The 17,753-nt window shown below is 37.4% G+C and overlaps 2 protein-coding genes across 5 annotated transcripts; both read left to right on the top strand.

Annotated features, from left to right (window-relative positions):
• Window positions 1-4,171: 4,171 nt before the first annotated feature.
• LOC135209218 (uncharacterized) lies at window positions 4,172-9,437 on the top strand. Of its 4 annotated transcripts, none has more exons than XM_064241911.1 (8): window positions 4,172-4,209; window positions 5,198-5,315; window positions 5,794-5,931; window positions 6,629-6,886; window positions 7,740-7,862; window positions 8,378-8,467; window positions 8,743-9,030; window positions 9,152-9,437. In XM_064241911.1, exons 1-8 carry the CDS (start codon window positions 4,204-4,206, stop codon window positions 9,256-9,258), a joined length of 1,128 nt encoding a protein of 375 aa, XP_064097981.1. In that variant the 5' UTR covers window positions 4,172-4,203; the 3' UTR covers window positions 9,259-9,437. The 4 variants fall into 4 exon arrangements, with proteins under 4 accessions (XP_064097981.1, XP_064097983.1, XP_064097982.1 ...); XM_064241913.1 differs by having other exon boundaries at window positions 4,189-4,209; window positions 5,198-5,306; XM_064241912.1 differs by lacking the exon at window positions 4,172-4,209 and adding an exon at window positions 4,941-4,963.
• Window positions 9,438-10,288: 851 nt separating this feature from the next.
• On the top strand, window positions 10,289-16,513 carry LOC135209217 (uncharacterized). The gene is made up of 5 exons (XM_064241910.1): window positions 10,289-10,539; window positions 12,622-12,815; window positions 13,467-13,611; window positions 14,713-14,877; window positions 15,524-16,513. The coding sequence occupies exons 1-5, from the start codon at window positions 10,461-10,463 to the stop codon at window positions 15,769-15,771; spliced, it is 831 nt and encodes a 276-aa protein (XP_064097980.1). The 5' UTR covers window positions 10,289-10,460; the 3' UTR covers window positions 15,772-16,513.
• The last annotated feature ends 1,240 nt before the right edge of the window (window positions 16,514-17,753 follow it).

Raw genomic sequence — 17,753 nt, 5'->3', positions numbered from 1 at the left:
GTACAAAAAAGAAGAAATTTGAATTTTTTTTAATTGTAGTATATTCATGATCTTAAGAATATTTTTTTAGTACCAAAATAACAAGAATTTTGACATTTTTCAATTGTAGTATATTCATGATCTTAAGACTATTTTTTTAAGTAAAAAAAAAAATGATATTTTTTCAATTGTAGTATATTCATGATCTTAAGACAATTTTTTTCAGTAAGAAAAAAAAAAGCATTTTGATATTTATTTCCATTGTAGTATATTCATGATCTTAAAACTAGTTTTTCAGTTAAAAAAAAACAAGAAATTTGACATTTATTTTATATTGTAGTATATACATGATCTTAAAAAACTATTTTTTCAGTAAAAAAAAACAAGAATTTTGACATTTTTTCCATTGTAGTATATACATGATCTTAAAACTATTTTCAGTATAAAAAAAAACAAGAATTTTGACATTTTTTCCACTAGCATATTCATGGTCGTCTTATCTTCGTCCCTCGCTTGAGAAAATCTTAGCGCCCGATCAGCTGTTAACTTTCTCCCACCTGTCACTTGAGCCTACTCTACATTTTGTGGGAGGATGTTCCCAGGAAGACGACAAATTCAAATCATTTTCATATATATTTATAATCCATTTTGATAAAAAAAAAAAAAAAAATGGTGGAAGCTGTACATTTGCTGAATCAGCACCAGTGTTTTTATAAGTATCAGATTTTTTTTTTATTTTTTTTTGATGCACTTGCTTATGAATTCTCCCTACTGGACTCTGTACCCATGAAAGAATGCTTTCTTTTGTTATTGTATATTATTTTATCTCTGGTCGACAATCCAGTCTTTTCCTATGTATATACTGCCTTACTTCTGTCTGAACATCTAGTCAACAGCTATGTTCGTCACAAAGTGTCGCTTATTACCGGTTCGAACCGCTCCCCGAGAAAACTGGTGGCTATGAGCGCGAACCACTGGGTTCTGAGTTGTGCAACGTCATCCTGCGTACAAGAACACGTATCATCCAGGATATCCTTTGCTACTGCGTAGTATGAACCTGCCTGATCCTCAGCACAGATGCTTGACAACATTTTCATTATAGGTTCATTTACCTGTCGCAATCTTATAGATGATCACGTCTCAAGAATAAGTTGATCACTGAATGACCTCATAGGTTCCAGTGCTTGGCCTTTGGTCTATATTCTGTATTCTATTCAAACTAAGAATGCAAACTTACTCCTATGGACGCTTTTAACATGCACTTGAGAATCAGTATGTATACCAGGTTTTTTTTTTTCCACAAGGTTAGTCTTTTTATAAAAGTTCTTTGGCCATAAGCATGATTTTCTGATTCAGTTTTATATTTGTTTACATGCAATTTCAACCGGTCAATATTTTGTTTTTTTGTGGTTCATTGCTTTATAAAGTGTCTTTTCTATCTAATCTTTTTTGGTGTATTTTTATGCGATTTTATCATAAATAACGTGTATTTTTCATCGCATATTTGTTGGTACTTCCATTGACTACGGTCTTGCCTAGGAAATCTGTTTGATTCTTAAAGAAATTCGTCTGTATAGTCTGGCATTGATATGAGAATCATAACACCATAAGTCTTCCTTTATTGTTCCACGTATATTCCCAGATATGTTCATATAAAATTTCCATACTGAAAAGACCTGCTTCCATTTTATACTCGCCAATTTTGAATGGGACGAACTAAGAAGAATTTCACTGAAAATATGAACGGCAATCTATCGACAACCTTGACGAAGGGTTAATGACGAGAGAGAAGGTACACATAATCTCCTGCAGAATTGGAATTCAGCTGAGTGCCACTAACGTCAGGGCCGGATTTAGGCATGTGGAGGCCCCTGGGCAATCTGTGTGTGGAGGCCCACCCTGCTTAAGGCGGGTGGCGAGCGAAGCAAGCCTCACCGGGGGCCGCTGTAAGCTCCACCGGGAAATCATCATTGCCGGTCCTGCCAGTAATGAATTTTGGTCTTCTTAATCGCGTGTGCAAAATGACCTCTCGTGACGCTGTGCACTCGAGTATAAAAAGATTATGAAAAGCAATTTCAAATAAATAGCATATGTTTTATTACCATAAATCTAAATATGTTAGTTTGCCTTCACACCTGACTGTACAACTGTCCATTTTTCGAAGGTGATTAGGAAGCATGACCCATACTCAGCCCCGCCAATCTTAAAATCAAAACCAAAGTTTCTTCGTAGAATAGAAAAACTTTAGCGGTATCTGTATTTACAGACCAGATACTTTACGAGACTTGGCCCTTCCAAGTTTGGTGATCAATATGTCAAAGTCAATGTCTCTGAGGATGTCATAGTCAATGCTCATCAAAGCCAGGTGACTGAGTCGATCATGATGCATTGTAGTACGAAGTCTGTTTTTGATACACTCTATTTTGCTGACTGAACGTTCTCCAGAGCAATTGGTGACCATAAGCACCAAGTACATCCGTAGCATTATCTCAACATTAGGAGAAGTATCTGCAACTTTCTTGTCTAGCAGCAATTTGTAAAGGAAATGTTCCTTCCTAAAGCTATCAGTCTTAACATAATCATCCAGAAACTGGGTGAAAAAAGCTGCAAACTGTACAAGTTAAACACTGCTACTGCTGTGTTCAGATCAAGTTTTGGGTCTTGCAGTGTGTTACTTGTAGCATCAACTCGGCCAAGAATGTCCGTGATGAAAAAAGATAAATCATAAATATCCACAATTTTGTTTTATTCCTGACTAAAAAAACTTTTATTCCTTATATATTTACTGAAATTAAAAATTATTTAAGCCTGGGTCCTTTTTTTGAGGACCCCTAAAATGTGGAGGCCCCTGGGCAGGTGCCCTCTTTCTTTGCGGCCACACCCCACCCCTAAATCCGGCCCTGACTAACGTACAAAATCAGGCAGAGCAGATTTAAAATCCTCTCACAATTGGAACAACAAAACGTAGCTGTGATATAGAAAACGAAAGCGACCGTGATAGAGAAAATGGAAGATTCAATTATAGGTAGAAAATGGGAACGTGAGGATTTATACAAATGAAGTTTCTTAGAAGATAACGAAAAAATGTGTTTCCTGTGATAAGGACTGATTTCACGAGAACCTCCATTTCTAGTATAAAATTCAAATGAAAAGGGCCACTCTCTATCCCACTGTTTAGTTTGTTTGTGTTTGTTTATGTGTGTTATTTTGTTATTGTCACTGATAAGTTTTTTAAGCTATTTACGCTTATTATTCACAGACCTATCGAGCGATTTAGCTATTCCAGCCAATGACTCCAAAAAAAAAATAGGAATAAAAGAAAGTAGGCTAATCTGCCACCCATCAAGCAACCTCCTCCCTCAGTGGCCATCATCCTCTCCCCCCCCAAAAAAAAACTTTGGAATTCCCTTCTGTTTTCCTTTTAACTATCCCATCCTTGCAGAGAAAACAACCAAAAGACGAGGAGATAAAATGAAAGTATTTTATCATTGGTTCTTAGGATTTTGTGCTCTCATACTGTGGGAATTACTGGAGACGATTTGCAGTGTTTATTACGTCATTGGTTAGTTGGCCAGAGGCCACTGGTCAACAAAACGTCTCTTAATTCTGCCCCAATATCCTACAATGAATCACAGGACTCCATTGGGCTAAGGATCGGTATTGTGTTGTGTTGCACCAATTCACTTGAGATCTCTAGGTGGATAATCTGAGAGAGAGAGAGAGAGAGAGAGAGAGAGAGAAGAGAGTTATACCATGCTTAGAAGATTAAGGCTCTCTCTTTGTATTTCTCATTTGAATTCTTTGAAAGCTCAGGCCCTATTTTTAGTTTTCTGCAAAAGAAAACTATTGAAATGGCCATTTGTCTGTCTGTCCGCCCTCAGATCTTAGAAACTACTGAGGCTAGAGGGCTGCGAATTGGTACGTTGATCATCCACCCTCCAGTCATCAAACATACCAAATTTCAGCCCTCTAGCCTTAGTAGTTTTTATTCTATTAAAGGTTAAAGTTAGACATGATCCTGCATCTAGCACTGCGATAGGTGCTGACAACACAGGCCACCAAAGGGCCGTGGCTGAAAGTTTCGTAGAGCATTATACGCCGTACAGAAAATTTCTTGGTACCAGCTCTAGCCGTGGGAGAACCCAATTCGTAATCGTGAGAATATCTAGGTATGAAATAGCTGTGCCGTGCTTATGTTAATTAGTAAGCACTTGGAGCTTGAAGATGAAGGTAGGTAGTAGCCTTTACTCCTCTAAATCTTACGAATAGGATTATCCCTCAAAGTGTAGTAACTGAGATCCTCCGTAGGGAGGATATAGTTCCGTCGAGTGGTGCACTGTAGGCGTTACTGAAGGGTCTTTCCAGCGTCCCTTCAGCCTTTAGCTGCCACCTCTTTCATTCCTTTTACTGTACGTCCGTTCATATTCCGTTTCCTAAACCTGTCTTTCCAACGTCTCTAGCAATTGTTTCACAGTGCAACTGCTTTGAGGTTTTCCTCCCGTTATACACCTTTCAATCTTTCTTAGTCAATTTCCATTTCAGCATCGAATGACGTCATAGGTCCAGCGCTTGGCCTAGATTCTGTAATATACAGGGTGTCCATAAAGTCCCAGTACCGTTACAAGTACTGGGACTTTATGGACACCCTGTTTATTCTGAACCATTCTATTAACTGGAATCGTTAACAAGCTGTTTTCATTCGTACGAGAGTAGAATTATTTAAACAGACCAGAGTATAGAAAGAGGAACAAGAGAAAGGGGTAATAACGCCATTCCCCTAAAAGGAGATAAGATAGCAAGAAGAAGAAAAAAGAGACTCAAACGAGAACTGCCCCAGCTGACTTCAACTTACGATTTTCCCACGAAATATTTTCATGGTTTTTTATTTATTTTCATGATTTCTAACGACGATCCCGGGCCTCGTTGTCTATGACAAATATCATTTATGGTTCTTGTTGGATAAGAATTACAATCTGTGATGAATGTACAGTGTTATGATTACGATTTTAGTCTATGTTGATTGTGGATTTAAAGTCTGTATGGCCACAGATTAGAAAGTAGAATCTGTTCATAGTACTGTAAGGTGTATTCTATAAAAGGTGCTGCACATCGGCCCACAAGTCGTCAGGACGTAAATAAAACAGATGTCTAGATAAACCAACTAGATCGCGTGTTTTTGTCTGATTTCCCTAACCTAATTGATTTTATTTGACAACAGGAGCTGTTTCTCTTCGTCAAGAGCCTTTGCTGGCTGCTCTGTGCAGCTGCACTGTTCAGCGGATGTGCTGCAGATGGAGAACTTGAAGAAGACAGCAGTCTTTTGCTAGGTGAATTGGGTAAGAGCTCTCTCTCTCTCTCTCTCTCTCTCTCTCTCTCTCTCTCTCTCTCTCTCTCTCTCTGTGAGTTACTATAAGATTGTGAACGAACACACTATACTCTGTTTTTTTTCATCTGTCCACCCTCCTGTGTTGTTTGCGTATGGTAACACTGCGTCTCGGGCTTTAGATAGTTACGCTATGTGTAAGTTTTAGGTAAATAAAAGGATATCTGGGTGTACATTTGCAACTGAAAAGTGTTTTAGTAATTTACTGTATGCGAATTACACCGTTAATATTCGAAATAGGATATTGTTATTATTGTTGAATGTAAGCTGAATGTAACTATCTAAAGCCCGGGACGCAGTGTTACCATACGCAAACACCACAGGCGGGTGGACAGATGGAAAAAAACAGAGTATAGGCTATAGCCTCTAATGTTTGCCTTACTCTATCCACTTTTGCTTCCTATAACCACAGGATCTTTCGGGTGTTTCAGGGAATGTCCTGTATGACCAATGCTCAACAGAGGACACCAACTTCCCCTATGGGAGCTGCATGCTCCCCCAGGAGTGTGATCTCATAGGAGGGACGACCTCGGGATCCTGCGCTGAAGGACTGGGGTCCTGCTGCATAGGTAAAAAAAAAAGAAAAAAAAAAAATATATATACATAATATATATATATATATATAATATATATATATATATATATATATATGAAGATAAAAAGGCCCGTAAAGCACTATTCTAACGTTGCAACCATATATTTAGAGCTCTTCCATCTGTGCTCCTTATCACTGGTAAAATATGGACATAGGATGTCTTACAAGAGTATATATACAAAAACATATGAAGGTGTGGAAGTAGGTCTCTGTTGGTGACCCAGGAAGGGTGGAAATTAAACTATTCCCTGGTGATTTTTGGCCTCATTAACTCCCGTCTGGCGACTCGTCTGGTGATCAGATGTTCTTGGACACCTGCTTGAGGAGTGGCCTAAGGATTAGTTTGTTGATGTCATCCGATTTCCAATGTCCTCCTGACAGGTTCATATCATGTCATGGATCTATAGTCTTTATCAGAACTCTAAATGTGTGTTAAAGTTTTCCTAAAGAAAGAAGAAGAATATCATAAAAGGTTGACCAGTTGTTACTCAGAAATGAGATAGGATCATTTCTAACAGTTTTTGGAGACAAAATTAACACAAAGGAACTTTAGATTCTGGAAGATGCTACTTCCGCGTGCTTTGTGTTCACATTTCCCATTCTCTCTTCCTGTTCACTTGTTATTTCTCTCTCCATTTCTCTGTAAATCCTTCTTTCAATTTCCCAACCAGTCAAGAAGAGCTGCGGAGAATCAACAGCATTCAACAACTCGTACTTCGTCCACCCCGAGGAGAGTCACGAAGGGGCATGCGCCCTCACCATCCAGAGGATGAATGAAGACATTTGTCAGGTTCGCCTGGACTTCCTGGAACTTCGCCTCTCTCAGCCTGACTGGGATGGCCATTGCAACGACGATTTCCTGACGGTGACAGGCGAAGCATCCAACCCCTCCATTCCGATCATATGTGGTCACAATGATGGCCAGCATAGTGAGTAACAATTTAATTTCTAAAGTATTTCCAAAGGATAAAGGGACTTTTGTACCTGTTAGTCACAATGATGGCCAGCGTAATGAGTAATACTTTATGTTACTCCATTATTCTGGAAATGTTTACCCAAGCAACTTCTAGCGTGGAACCGGTGTACGTAGTTTGGCCAAGAAGAACGACTCACCATACGTTATGTTAGGCGAGGTTGGGTTAAGGTGTATCTCTTTATGCTAGTTCAACAGAGTCCAGGGGAAGCGAGGCCATTGACCAGGTAGGATGTAGAACCTTAATTAACTCAAACATTCAGATAAAGTTTATTTGCAACATGATGACTCCCACAGAAGTAGGATACATATTCCTTGTTTAGGTTGCAGTAAGGAATGTTGGGTTGGGATATATTGTAATTAAATTATTTCTACTTTCTTTAATGGAAGTAGGGGGATAATGGGTGGAAATAAGCATTCACTATGGAACTGAAAGTCAAAATTGTAAGAATTACCTAAAAACTATCTTAGAAACCAATCTGCGCTCTAAAATAGAAAACCTACAGATGACCGCATTGTGCATACCCAGAATCCAAGGTATGTGGCACACATACAGGGCTTTTGGAATCTGGGTATATAGCGTCATAGAACATATCAAGGTTAAAAGACAACAAAATCCCATTCAGATTCTTGGTAAATGTCAAGCCAAGGCATCGTTGCTTCAAAATTCGGTCCTACTTTCCCATGTTATTGCCCTGTGGTTAATTTGTAGTTATGTTTGAGTTCCACATTTTGTTACAGCAGTGTTACAGAGAAAAATTCGCCCCTTAATAATGTCAAAACGTTTATCCCAATTTGCTCCCTTGCAGTGTACGTGGAAGTTGCAGCTGACGGAGGGGTGCTGGAATTAGTCGTGGACTCGGCACTGCCATCTAGCGGTCGTTCGTGGAGGATCCAAGTCACACAGATTGGGTGTGACTCAAGATACTTAGGTGAGAGAATACTTGTGGGTGTTAGATAGCTTAACGAGAGTTGGGGACGCTTCTTTACTTTCGATAGGTCTAAGAGATCTTTCTGGTGCTCTGAAGAATCCGAAATTCTTGCCCAGTCTGCAATCAAGAGTCTTCTTCATTTCAATCTGCACATCATCTTCTTAATCTAGTATTTCAAATATTTTGCCTCAGGAGAGGAAATTCACTGATAAAACTGAGAAAACTTCTTGACCATATTACCTTAAAGACTTACAAAATATGGTCACTAAAGAAGGCAAATAACCTTGAAAATAGCAAAAATATGGCAAGAAAATGAGAAAGTGAGTGTAAATTTGGAAGACCCAGTTAAGGTCATCCAATAGCAGCCATTTTCCTTATGCTGCCGCACTGCTGAAGTCATGGCAGCTCAGTGAGCTGATGTCACATCAGTGCCAACATGCTTGACCTCAGCTGTGAACCAAAATATATGTATATATACAAGTAGCATAAGGTTCTAAGAGATCCCTCTCCCTCAGCCCCTAGTGGATGTTTGCAGTACTACACCGAGTCCGTTGGGAATGTCAGTAGCTTCAACTTCTTACATGTACCTGTAGTACCACCAGCAGGTAAGTTATTTCATGAACCTTACATGTGTTCATACGAGTGTAGCGATGCATGAAAGATACAAAATGGTTATCATAGCTGGAGAGATGTTTTAGAGTGCTTTGAGGTGGTTCAGTCATGTGGGATGAATGGGAGGAATATTGGGAATGGGGAGGACAGATAGACCTAGAAAGTACTGGGATTTCAAGGAACTGCCTCAATCAAATTTCTACAGAATAACAACTCAAAACTTATATGAGCAAACACTAACAATATTTATCAATCTTTCTTTCACCAGTACCTGCAACTTCCCAGATAGCCAACCACAACTATGGCATCTGTGTGAGAAGAATGCCTGGCTACTGTGGCATCGTTTGGGCAAGAGACTTCACTACGGACTACAGTTTCACTGTCTCCGGGGATGTGAATGCTCTCATGCCTGGCTTCATCGGTGATCCTGCCTCCTGTTCGACTGGAAGTGACTGCCCATCTGACTATGTGATCATCCCTGGGGGTTATTCCGAAGACTTTGACCCCGAGCAAGGGGACAGATTCTGCGGGTTGGGATTCCCCAACAGCGTGATGAGTAGGGGTTCAGATTTCCTGTGAAACGTAATGGATTTTTAATGTAGTACCAATTGATGATATGTTTGTTATTCATAATTATGACTGTAGTCTGACGAAATGCCTCGTGGTCTTGTGAACAGGTACTTCCGCTCCGTTCGTCCTCTACGTCAGGACTGACGACACCGAAGCCGGAGATGGAGGGAACCTAGGCTTCAGTTTCAATTACCGCCAGGTAGTTGATTGCTAATGAAGCCGTTTCAAAGACAGCTCTCTCACAGATACTACTACTACGACAAAGTTCATCCTACCAATGGAGGAATACGAGAAGTTTCAGAATGTGGCAGCCGCTGATAGATTTTGAAATTGTTATCGCATCGCTGCAAGTCTTCCAAGTCACGTTGATAACTGAATTAAAAGCCGAAATGTCTCATAGTTTTATTTTCTCTTGCCAATAAGAGAGATCTGAGCTCTCCAGTCACAACAGGTGGCTAACTGCCAAGTGCAGAATTTATACTTTGGCTTTTCAATGGAACGTTTCCATATTACGTCATCCTCTCTAAGGGGGTTCAGACCCAGGTCCTCTCTCTAATATGGGGGAGTGTCTTAAACCTTTCTAGTACTAACATGTTAACAATAAACTAATTTGTTCATTGACTGGTTTGTCCAACTGGCGTTACAGCTCTTATTTTTGCAATGCATCAGAAATTTTGCTAAATGTTCTGACTTATAAGTATCTAACTTCTGAAAAGATGACATTGAACTCCAAGTACTTTTCTGCATGCATGCGTGTGTGTGTGTGTATGTGTATACCAACACTGACTGACGTCGCGCATGCGCAAACGTGACATCCGTACAATGTCCAGAAAGTGGACCTACTGGCAATATCAAATTCCATTTCTTTCTTTACAATCGTATCCACGTTAGGCGTCTTATCCTAAAATGCAATTTTGTGTAGAACTGTTAATTTCTGCTTTATCTAAATTCTCTCTCTCTCTCTCTCTCTCTCTCTCTCTCTCTCTCTCTCTCTCTCTCTCTCTCTCTCAGCAAAATTCACGTACTTTATAGCTCTCTACGAGACGGAACTTCTTTTGAATGATAATCTTTTTATCTCTGCACAAAGAAAGCTCTCTCTCTCTCTCTCTCTCTCTCTCTCTCTCTCTCTCTCTCTCTCTCTCTCTCTCTCTCTCTGTAGGGGCACATTGACTAAGCATCACATCCGGCCATTGTGGGTGACTCAGGTTGAGCCCACGGTCTAGTGGTTGAGCCATAGTGCAAAGGAGTCATTTTGTTACCACCATCGAACAGAGAAGGGGCGACTCTCTTCTTAGACCTATATTATTGTTATTATTATTATTATTATTATCATTATTTAGTGATAAAGACAGGCAGTTTATTCAAGCTTTGGATAAGCTCCTCTCGTCGAACTCAAGCTGGAAATTCAAGCTCAAAATGGCAAGGTTTCGTGGCCTTCTCCTATTGCTTGTCCTGATCTACGCGACAGGGGTTCGAGTCGACGCTGGAGAAAAAGGTACTAATATTATTATTATAGCTATATCACTGTATAGGCATTACTAAAGGTTCTTTGCAGCGACTTTTCGGCCCCTATAGCTGCAACCCCTGTCATTCCTTTTACTGTATCTCCGTTCATATTCTCTTTCTTCCGTCTTGCAATCCACCCCTTTGAGGTTTTCTTAGTGTTACACCTTTCAAACCTTATACTGTCAATTTCCGTTTCAGCGCTGAATGACCTCATAGGTCCCAGTGTTTGGCCTTTGGTCTAAGCTCTACATTCAATGCGATTCATTATTATTATTATTTGAATATGTTCACTGTATGTATACATACATATACATACATACTACATACTATATATATATATCATATATTATATATATATATATATATATATATATGGCTTATTATTATTATTATTATTATTATTATTATTATTATTATTATTATTATTGTTCTGTCTGGAAGATTTTCTGTTAAAATGGCCCCCTCATATATATATATATATATATATATATATATATATATATATATATATATATATATATATATATATATATATTTGAGGTACCTCATTTTAACAGAAAATCTTCCTGACAAAATAATAATAATAATAATAATAATAATAATAATAATAATAATAATAGTGATAATAATAATAATAATCCCATTTCCCAATGACCCCAGATCTTGACCACAGCATTCAAGATGACCTTGACCATACCCAGGTACCATTTTGACCTTTCTGACCCACTGGGTCCAGCAGGTAGAAAATTTTTTTTTTTTTTGCTTTACTGAGACCAAAGGCCGACGGCGCGGGCAATCTCGCCTCCCTTTCTAACAAACAGGTCTCAAACGCGGTGCACCGGAAATGACGTCACGAGGAACCATATAGTGTTGCATCTCCGGTTTTTTTTCGTCGTGTGGCCTTCGACGGTAATTACCAGGTTGGGGCAGTTTGCACAATTGCGTGAATAACCCGAGTTAATTCTGTGAATGAGTATTCTCAGAATACTTATGTCAGACGAATTTTTACAAATTACAGAATATGCCTATACGCAGGATGGATTCTGTGAATATCTAGACAGTGTATATTCTATGTACAACTAGACAATTGGTTTATCCGAGTACACAGGCTGGATACGTTTCCCTGGTATGTATAATACATTTACAGAATACATCGGCACAATACATTTACAGAGCACATAGGCTGAATACATTTCCCTAATATCTAGGCATAATACATTTCTCTAATACCTAGGCATAATACATTAACAGAATACATAGGCAGAATATACATTTCCCTAATACCTAGGCAGAATACATTTACAGGTCCTACTACCTAGGCAGAATACATAGGCTTACTACATTTCCCTACTACCTAGGCATAATACATTAACAGAATACATTAGCAGAATACATATAGCAGAATACATTACTACATATCCGTAGCTTTTAATAGGTACAGCAAATACTGTAGTGAATAAATGGTTCTGTAAAGTAAGTATTACGTCCGTAGGCCTAAAATGAGCTGATATAATAACAATTAGAATTAGATGTTCTTGTAGGAACACTTATCGACGGATTTAATCATTGTTTTAAAAGAAGTATCCTGAAATAAGTAACTTATCTCCTGGCAGAAAGAAAAAAATATAAGTAAGTCTATATCTTCCCGGAGAATCTATAACTCAAACCTTTCTTTGAGGGAAATGAAGTAGATTTATCTGAGAAGAAGAAGAAGTATTTAACAATGAATTTTTCTTGCGAGAAATGAATGATTAATTGTGTTCTTGCAGAGAACAAATGAATGAAAACTGATGGTTTTTTCTAGGAGGAATAAATCGCAAGATATCAATACTCTTGGAGGAATATAAATCGAAAACCGATCTAAACTCTCTCGCAGACATATTGCAAACGGTTATATAGGCCTATTAACAGCTGAAATAAACCCAATAAGGCGAAATCCACGTCGAAATCAAATAATCAAATAACACAAGACATTCCTGCAAGCATAAATCAACACAGACCAATTTACTTCGGACGAAATCACCGATAAAAACAAATAAAAATACATTTATTTTCCTTCTCCTTCTTGCAGGCGTCTTCAGAACATCTGGTGCCGCGAAAGTGAGCGTCACCCTCCCGCCGGAGGAGTCTACCTCGACGCTGCTCTTCTGGGCAGAGTCGCCCAACACGACGGTCATTTTGAATACGTTCGTCCAGTTTCCTTACCAAGTCGATTTCAACGTAACTCAGACCCACATCTGGCACATTGCTTATCTGTATCAGCCGGTGAGTATAGGCCTATTTTTGTGTGTGGTGTCGGAAGGCGATATCATACTAGGCCTATAGGCCTAGTCAGTGGGTCCTGGGCCTAGTATGTCTTTGTCAGGATCCGAAGAAGTCATTTGCTGTTGTATCTACGACATAGCCCGAATTATTAATGGTATTGACAACTATAGGTCTATGTCTATCTACAGTTGTATATATGTTTAGAATTCGCAATTATAATGAATGTCTACAGTATTGGCAACCATATAGGCCTATTTCTTTGTCAGGAAACCCACCGCGGAGTGAAATGGCAGAACAAACAATTTCAGTTCTTATTTTAATCTGTTATGAGTCGTAATCTATTTATATGAATGATTGTAATCCGAAATTAAAATTATTTATTCGTCTTAAATTACAATTCAGTCATCATCCACTTTGAAATATATCCCTACTAAATATTTAAGCCTAATTATAAATTAGAAGTGACTCGCTTCGAATTCTGGTTAAGAAATGTCGACGATTTATATGACTCATACTTTTTTTTTTTAATAAAATGTTTGTTATCTAAAGTGAACAACTAACACGAATGCCGTGAGTCACGGAGATCAGGATGCATCAATTTCAGTTATTCGTGTTTATTATTCATTATTTATTATTCATCCCTTTTTACAGGCATCGTCATCCAGTAACCTGTCTTCCATCGTCGCGCACTCCTGCGCGAAATACGCAACGTTCACGAACGACACAATAAAAAATATTACGATCTCCAGTGACAAAGAAATGCACTGGATGTTCTGTGGCAATATCTACGCTTGTGGTGAGTTTTTTTTTCTACCTTTGCTTGTTTTTTCTTTTTATTTAGAATTCTATCCATATTCGTTTTTTCTTACATTTAAAAAGGTAATTCAGCCATGGTCTTGTGATGTTAGCATCTGGTATATATATATATATATATATATATATATATATATATATATATATATATATATATATATATATAAAATAACCCAAACACGACTAAGCAAATCTGACTTTTATCAAGATATATATATATATATATATATATATATATATATATATATATATATATATATTGAAAAATGAATTCAATATGGCCATGTAGTAATGGTATACCATCTGGTACGTATTGGCCTATATATAACGCTTAGACGACCGTTAGAGTATAATTGACTAATAACATTATGGGACTAATCACATCTGCCCTTTGTCATATAACCTCGCCTTTCGTCATTTCCGGAGTAATGTACACAAAGATGTAAACAAGTGTTAGTGGGTGTACATATATATACGCTGTTTACAACAACGAATGTTTACCATGTCTATGCATCCTGTCAGACCAGCGGATATGGAGACGAAAGAATTTACGCAAGTTATTCTATTGAAAACGAGTGGCTTTTGTTAACGAATGCAAATATTCTTCTTTAATTTTAAATGATTATCTCCAAACCTCTCTGAGACGCATAGATATATAATATGAAAACTAGCTCTGTGAGCTTCTTGAAGACTTGAAATTATGCTTTAGATAGCAAGTTAGGCCTATCACTTTTTTTTTCTTCTTATACTCCAACAGATGTTTTGGTATTTTCAACCTGTTAGCTTGGTTCTTTTCTGTCCCTCCCAATGGCACCCATTCCCAGAAATGAAAAAGCTCTACTAATTTTCCAGTAATTTTTCTTTCTTAACATTCAAAGAAATGCTTATAGTTACAATGTCGTGAAAAGGTGTTGTATGCTAAAAATCCACAATTATATTATAAATAAACTGTATTGTTTGCAAAAGAAAGTCTTTGTTGTTATCTTTCATAAATAATACAACTTACAACTTATTTTTATATATGATTGTGGATTTTTATCATACGATTTTATCATACATTCCAAGTAATGCTTCTCTCTTCCAGGACTCCAACCTCCGTCAGCCATTTCCTCCGGAGTTCCCGCCGGCTACCTGTTCGAAGCCCTCGTCGGGGTATCCGCCCTCAGCGTGCTCCTGATCGTGGCCGTTGTGGCCCTTGTGGTCATCCTCCTCAGGCAGAAAGAGGGCGAACATCACTACGAGAAAGCTTGTGAGTAATGAGGTCGTTGTAAGCCTATCAGACTATTCTATGAGTGGAATTCCGTCAGCTTGGCCTAGTCTTAATCTAGAATATGTACCTGGAATTCATTAATGGTTTTGTTCTTACAATAAGATGAATCATTATGGTAGTATTCTCTCTCTCTCTCTCTCTCTCTCTCTCTCTCTCTCTCTTTACCTATTATGCCTTTCTCTCTCTCTCTCTCTCTCTCTCTCTCTCTCTCTCTCTCTCTCTCTCTCTCTCTCTTCATTTTAAATTATTATGCCTATTTCTCTGTATCGTAACCTATTATTATTCTCTCTCTCTCTCTCTCTCTCTCTCTCTCTCTCTCTCTCTCTCTCTCTCTCTCTCTCTCTCTCTCTCTCTCTCTCTCTCTTCTTAAATTTTATTATTATGCCTATTTCTCTGTATCGTAACCTATTACCTTACTCTCTCTCTCTCTCTCTCTCTCTCTCTCTCTCTCTCTCTCTCTCTCTCTCTCTCTCTCTCTCTCTCTATGTCGTTGGCAAGATCAAATATAAAACTGCAATAATAACATATTTATTTTCAGATTAAAAATTGAAACAATAATATAAACGCTACCATCAATGATGGTATTGTACCATTATTAGTAAACTATTTTCCCCTTCCTTTTCAGTGTGGCCCCCAATAGTACCTCCGCCCCTCCCGGAGAGCCTAAACAACTCCCTCAACAGGAGCTTCGACGCCAACGTCATCAAGACGGAGGGCGTATATAATAAGGGCCGCGAGCGAGACTCCCTAGAAGTCGACCCTCCGGAGTGTCCTCCGGTCGGTCAGACGACGTGGAATGACGTCACAGAAGACCCCAGGGCGTCCATCTTGGATTACGTGAGCGTCAACAGCGTCTATGGCATGGCCATTTAAAGATTGACGAGTTCTGCTAAGCCTTTTGATGAGGTGTTTTCTCTAAAAAAAATAAATAAATAAAGATTCGGGATCATTCACTTTGGTTAGAAAGCTTAAATAAAGCTGTGCGGGTTATAAGGCCGCTTTCTTGGTCAAAATCTTTAGTCCCCTTTTACGACAGTTAATGGGGGTTTACCATTTTGAAATAGTCCTATAGTCCCATTCTATAACAGCTAATGGGGTTTTCCATTTATAATAGCCCGTTAGACGCATTCTACAATAGCTAACGTAGGTTTGCCAATTTAGAACAGTCCTATAGTCCAATTCTACAACAACGAGGGGGCTGTTTGCCAACTATAACAGTTTGCCCTGTAACTAATTACTGAGTAATTTACTAGATAAGAAGAAGAGGAAGAATAATTTCGTTTTCTTTGTATATGTAAACCTCAAAATAATAATTGACAATGTGCTACCGTACTGTACATAGGGAAATTATTGAGAAATTATTTTTCTTATTATAACACACGGAAATTGTTTCTCTCATTACAACACCGAGGAATTATTAAATTAATCATAACGATCCCTCAAGTCAAATAAGACCCGATATTATAAAAAGATACCGATGATAGAGAGTTTGAACTCTTCTGGAATATATTGTAACATTAAGAAGATGAAAATGTGAATTTACATATTGAAACTGAGGTGTTTCTAATGAAAACATAATGTTGTATTTATTTAGCAATAAAAAGCAAAACAAGTTTATTTTCTATTTTGTTCCATATTAAAGCTTATATTTCCCCATATAGGCTACATATACTCAGCGTACATTATATATATATATATATATATATATATATATATATATATATATATATATATATATATATATATATATATATTTATATATATATGTATATATATATATAATATATATATATATATATATATATATATATATATATATTATAATATATATATATATATATATATTTGCAAGGAAAGGCTGAAAGTGCTGGGGTTGGGTCGGGGGGGGGGGGGGGTTGTTGTTGGCTGTGGGGCCTTCCGTCTAGAGGACGGATGTTGAATGTTAAGGGAAATGAATAGGAAATGAGGGAAAATTAAGATTACGCGACAAAGGATCCGGAAGGAATGAGTGCTTGTAGGAAAGGCTGTGTGTGGCGAGGATTGCAAATTAAGAGACAAGAATAGAAATATTATAAGTAAAAGATATTATTAGTATATATCCGTCACCATTTTAGAAGTGCGCCAAAAACTTATACTAGGTCTATTGCAAGCGACAGCGAGTCCACATTATGTAAAAGGGTGGTACTATAGATTTTCTCATAAATTCCAACCATCTTACGACTTAAATATTTTCGTTGCTGATTCATTTTTAAAGTTCAAAATCAAAACACAATTAAGACTGCAGTTCTATGATTCACTTTTATTTTTTTACTTTTTCGTAAGCATTGAGATAAAAATTCTTGGTTTTTTTTTTTTACATAAGTCCATTTACATTAATTTTACTATTTTTCATGGTCATACTGGCGCAATTGATACAAATTACATAGAATATATATATATATATCGATATATATATATATATATATATATATATATATATATATATATATATATATATATATATATATATATATATATATATATATATATATATTATATATATAGTCTCAACTCGTTACTTGTTCATTATACAGACAGAAAAATAGATAGAATCACAACGCTGAATTCAGCAGAATAAAAAGCGTACTTTTCCACTAATTTTACTGAGACTTTGGCATAGCTTTTTGAAGTCATACTTGCGATTATATATATATATATATATATATATATATATATATATATATATATATATATAGACGGTCTTTTTCATAAAAACTAAGAAAATTCTAAGTCCGTTTCCAGCGATCGAGCTCACCAACGTAAAAAGTATCCATTTTCCATTAATTTCACTTGACCCCATAATGTCTTCTAGTCAC

Source organism: Macrobrachium nipponense, chromosome 37, assembly GCF_015104395.2.
Source record: "Macrobrachium nipponense isolate FS-2020 chromosome 37, ASM1510439v2, whole genome shotgun sequence".
Classification (NCBI taxonomy): domain Eukaryota; kingdom Metazoa; phylum Arthropoda; class Malacostraca; order Decapoda; family Palaemonidae; genus Macrobrachium; species Macrobrachium nipponense.
This window is presented reverse-complemented; position numbering and strand designations above follow the sequence as displayed.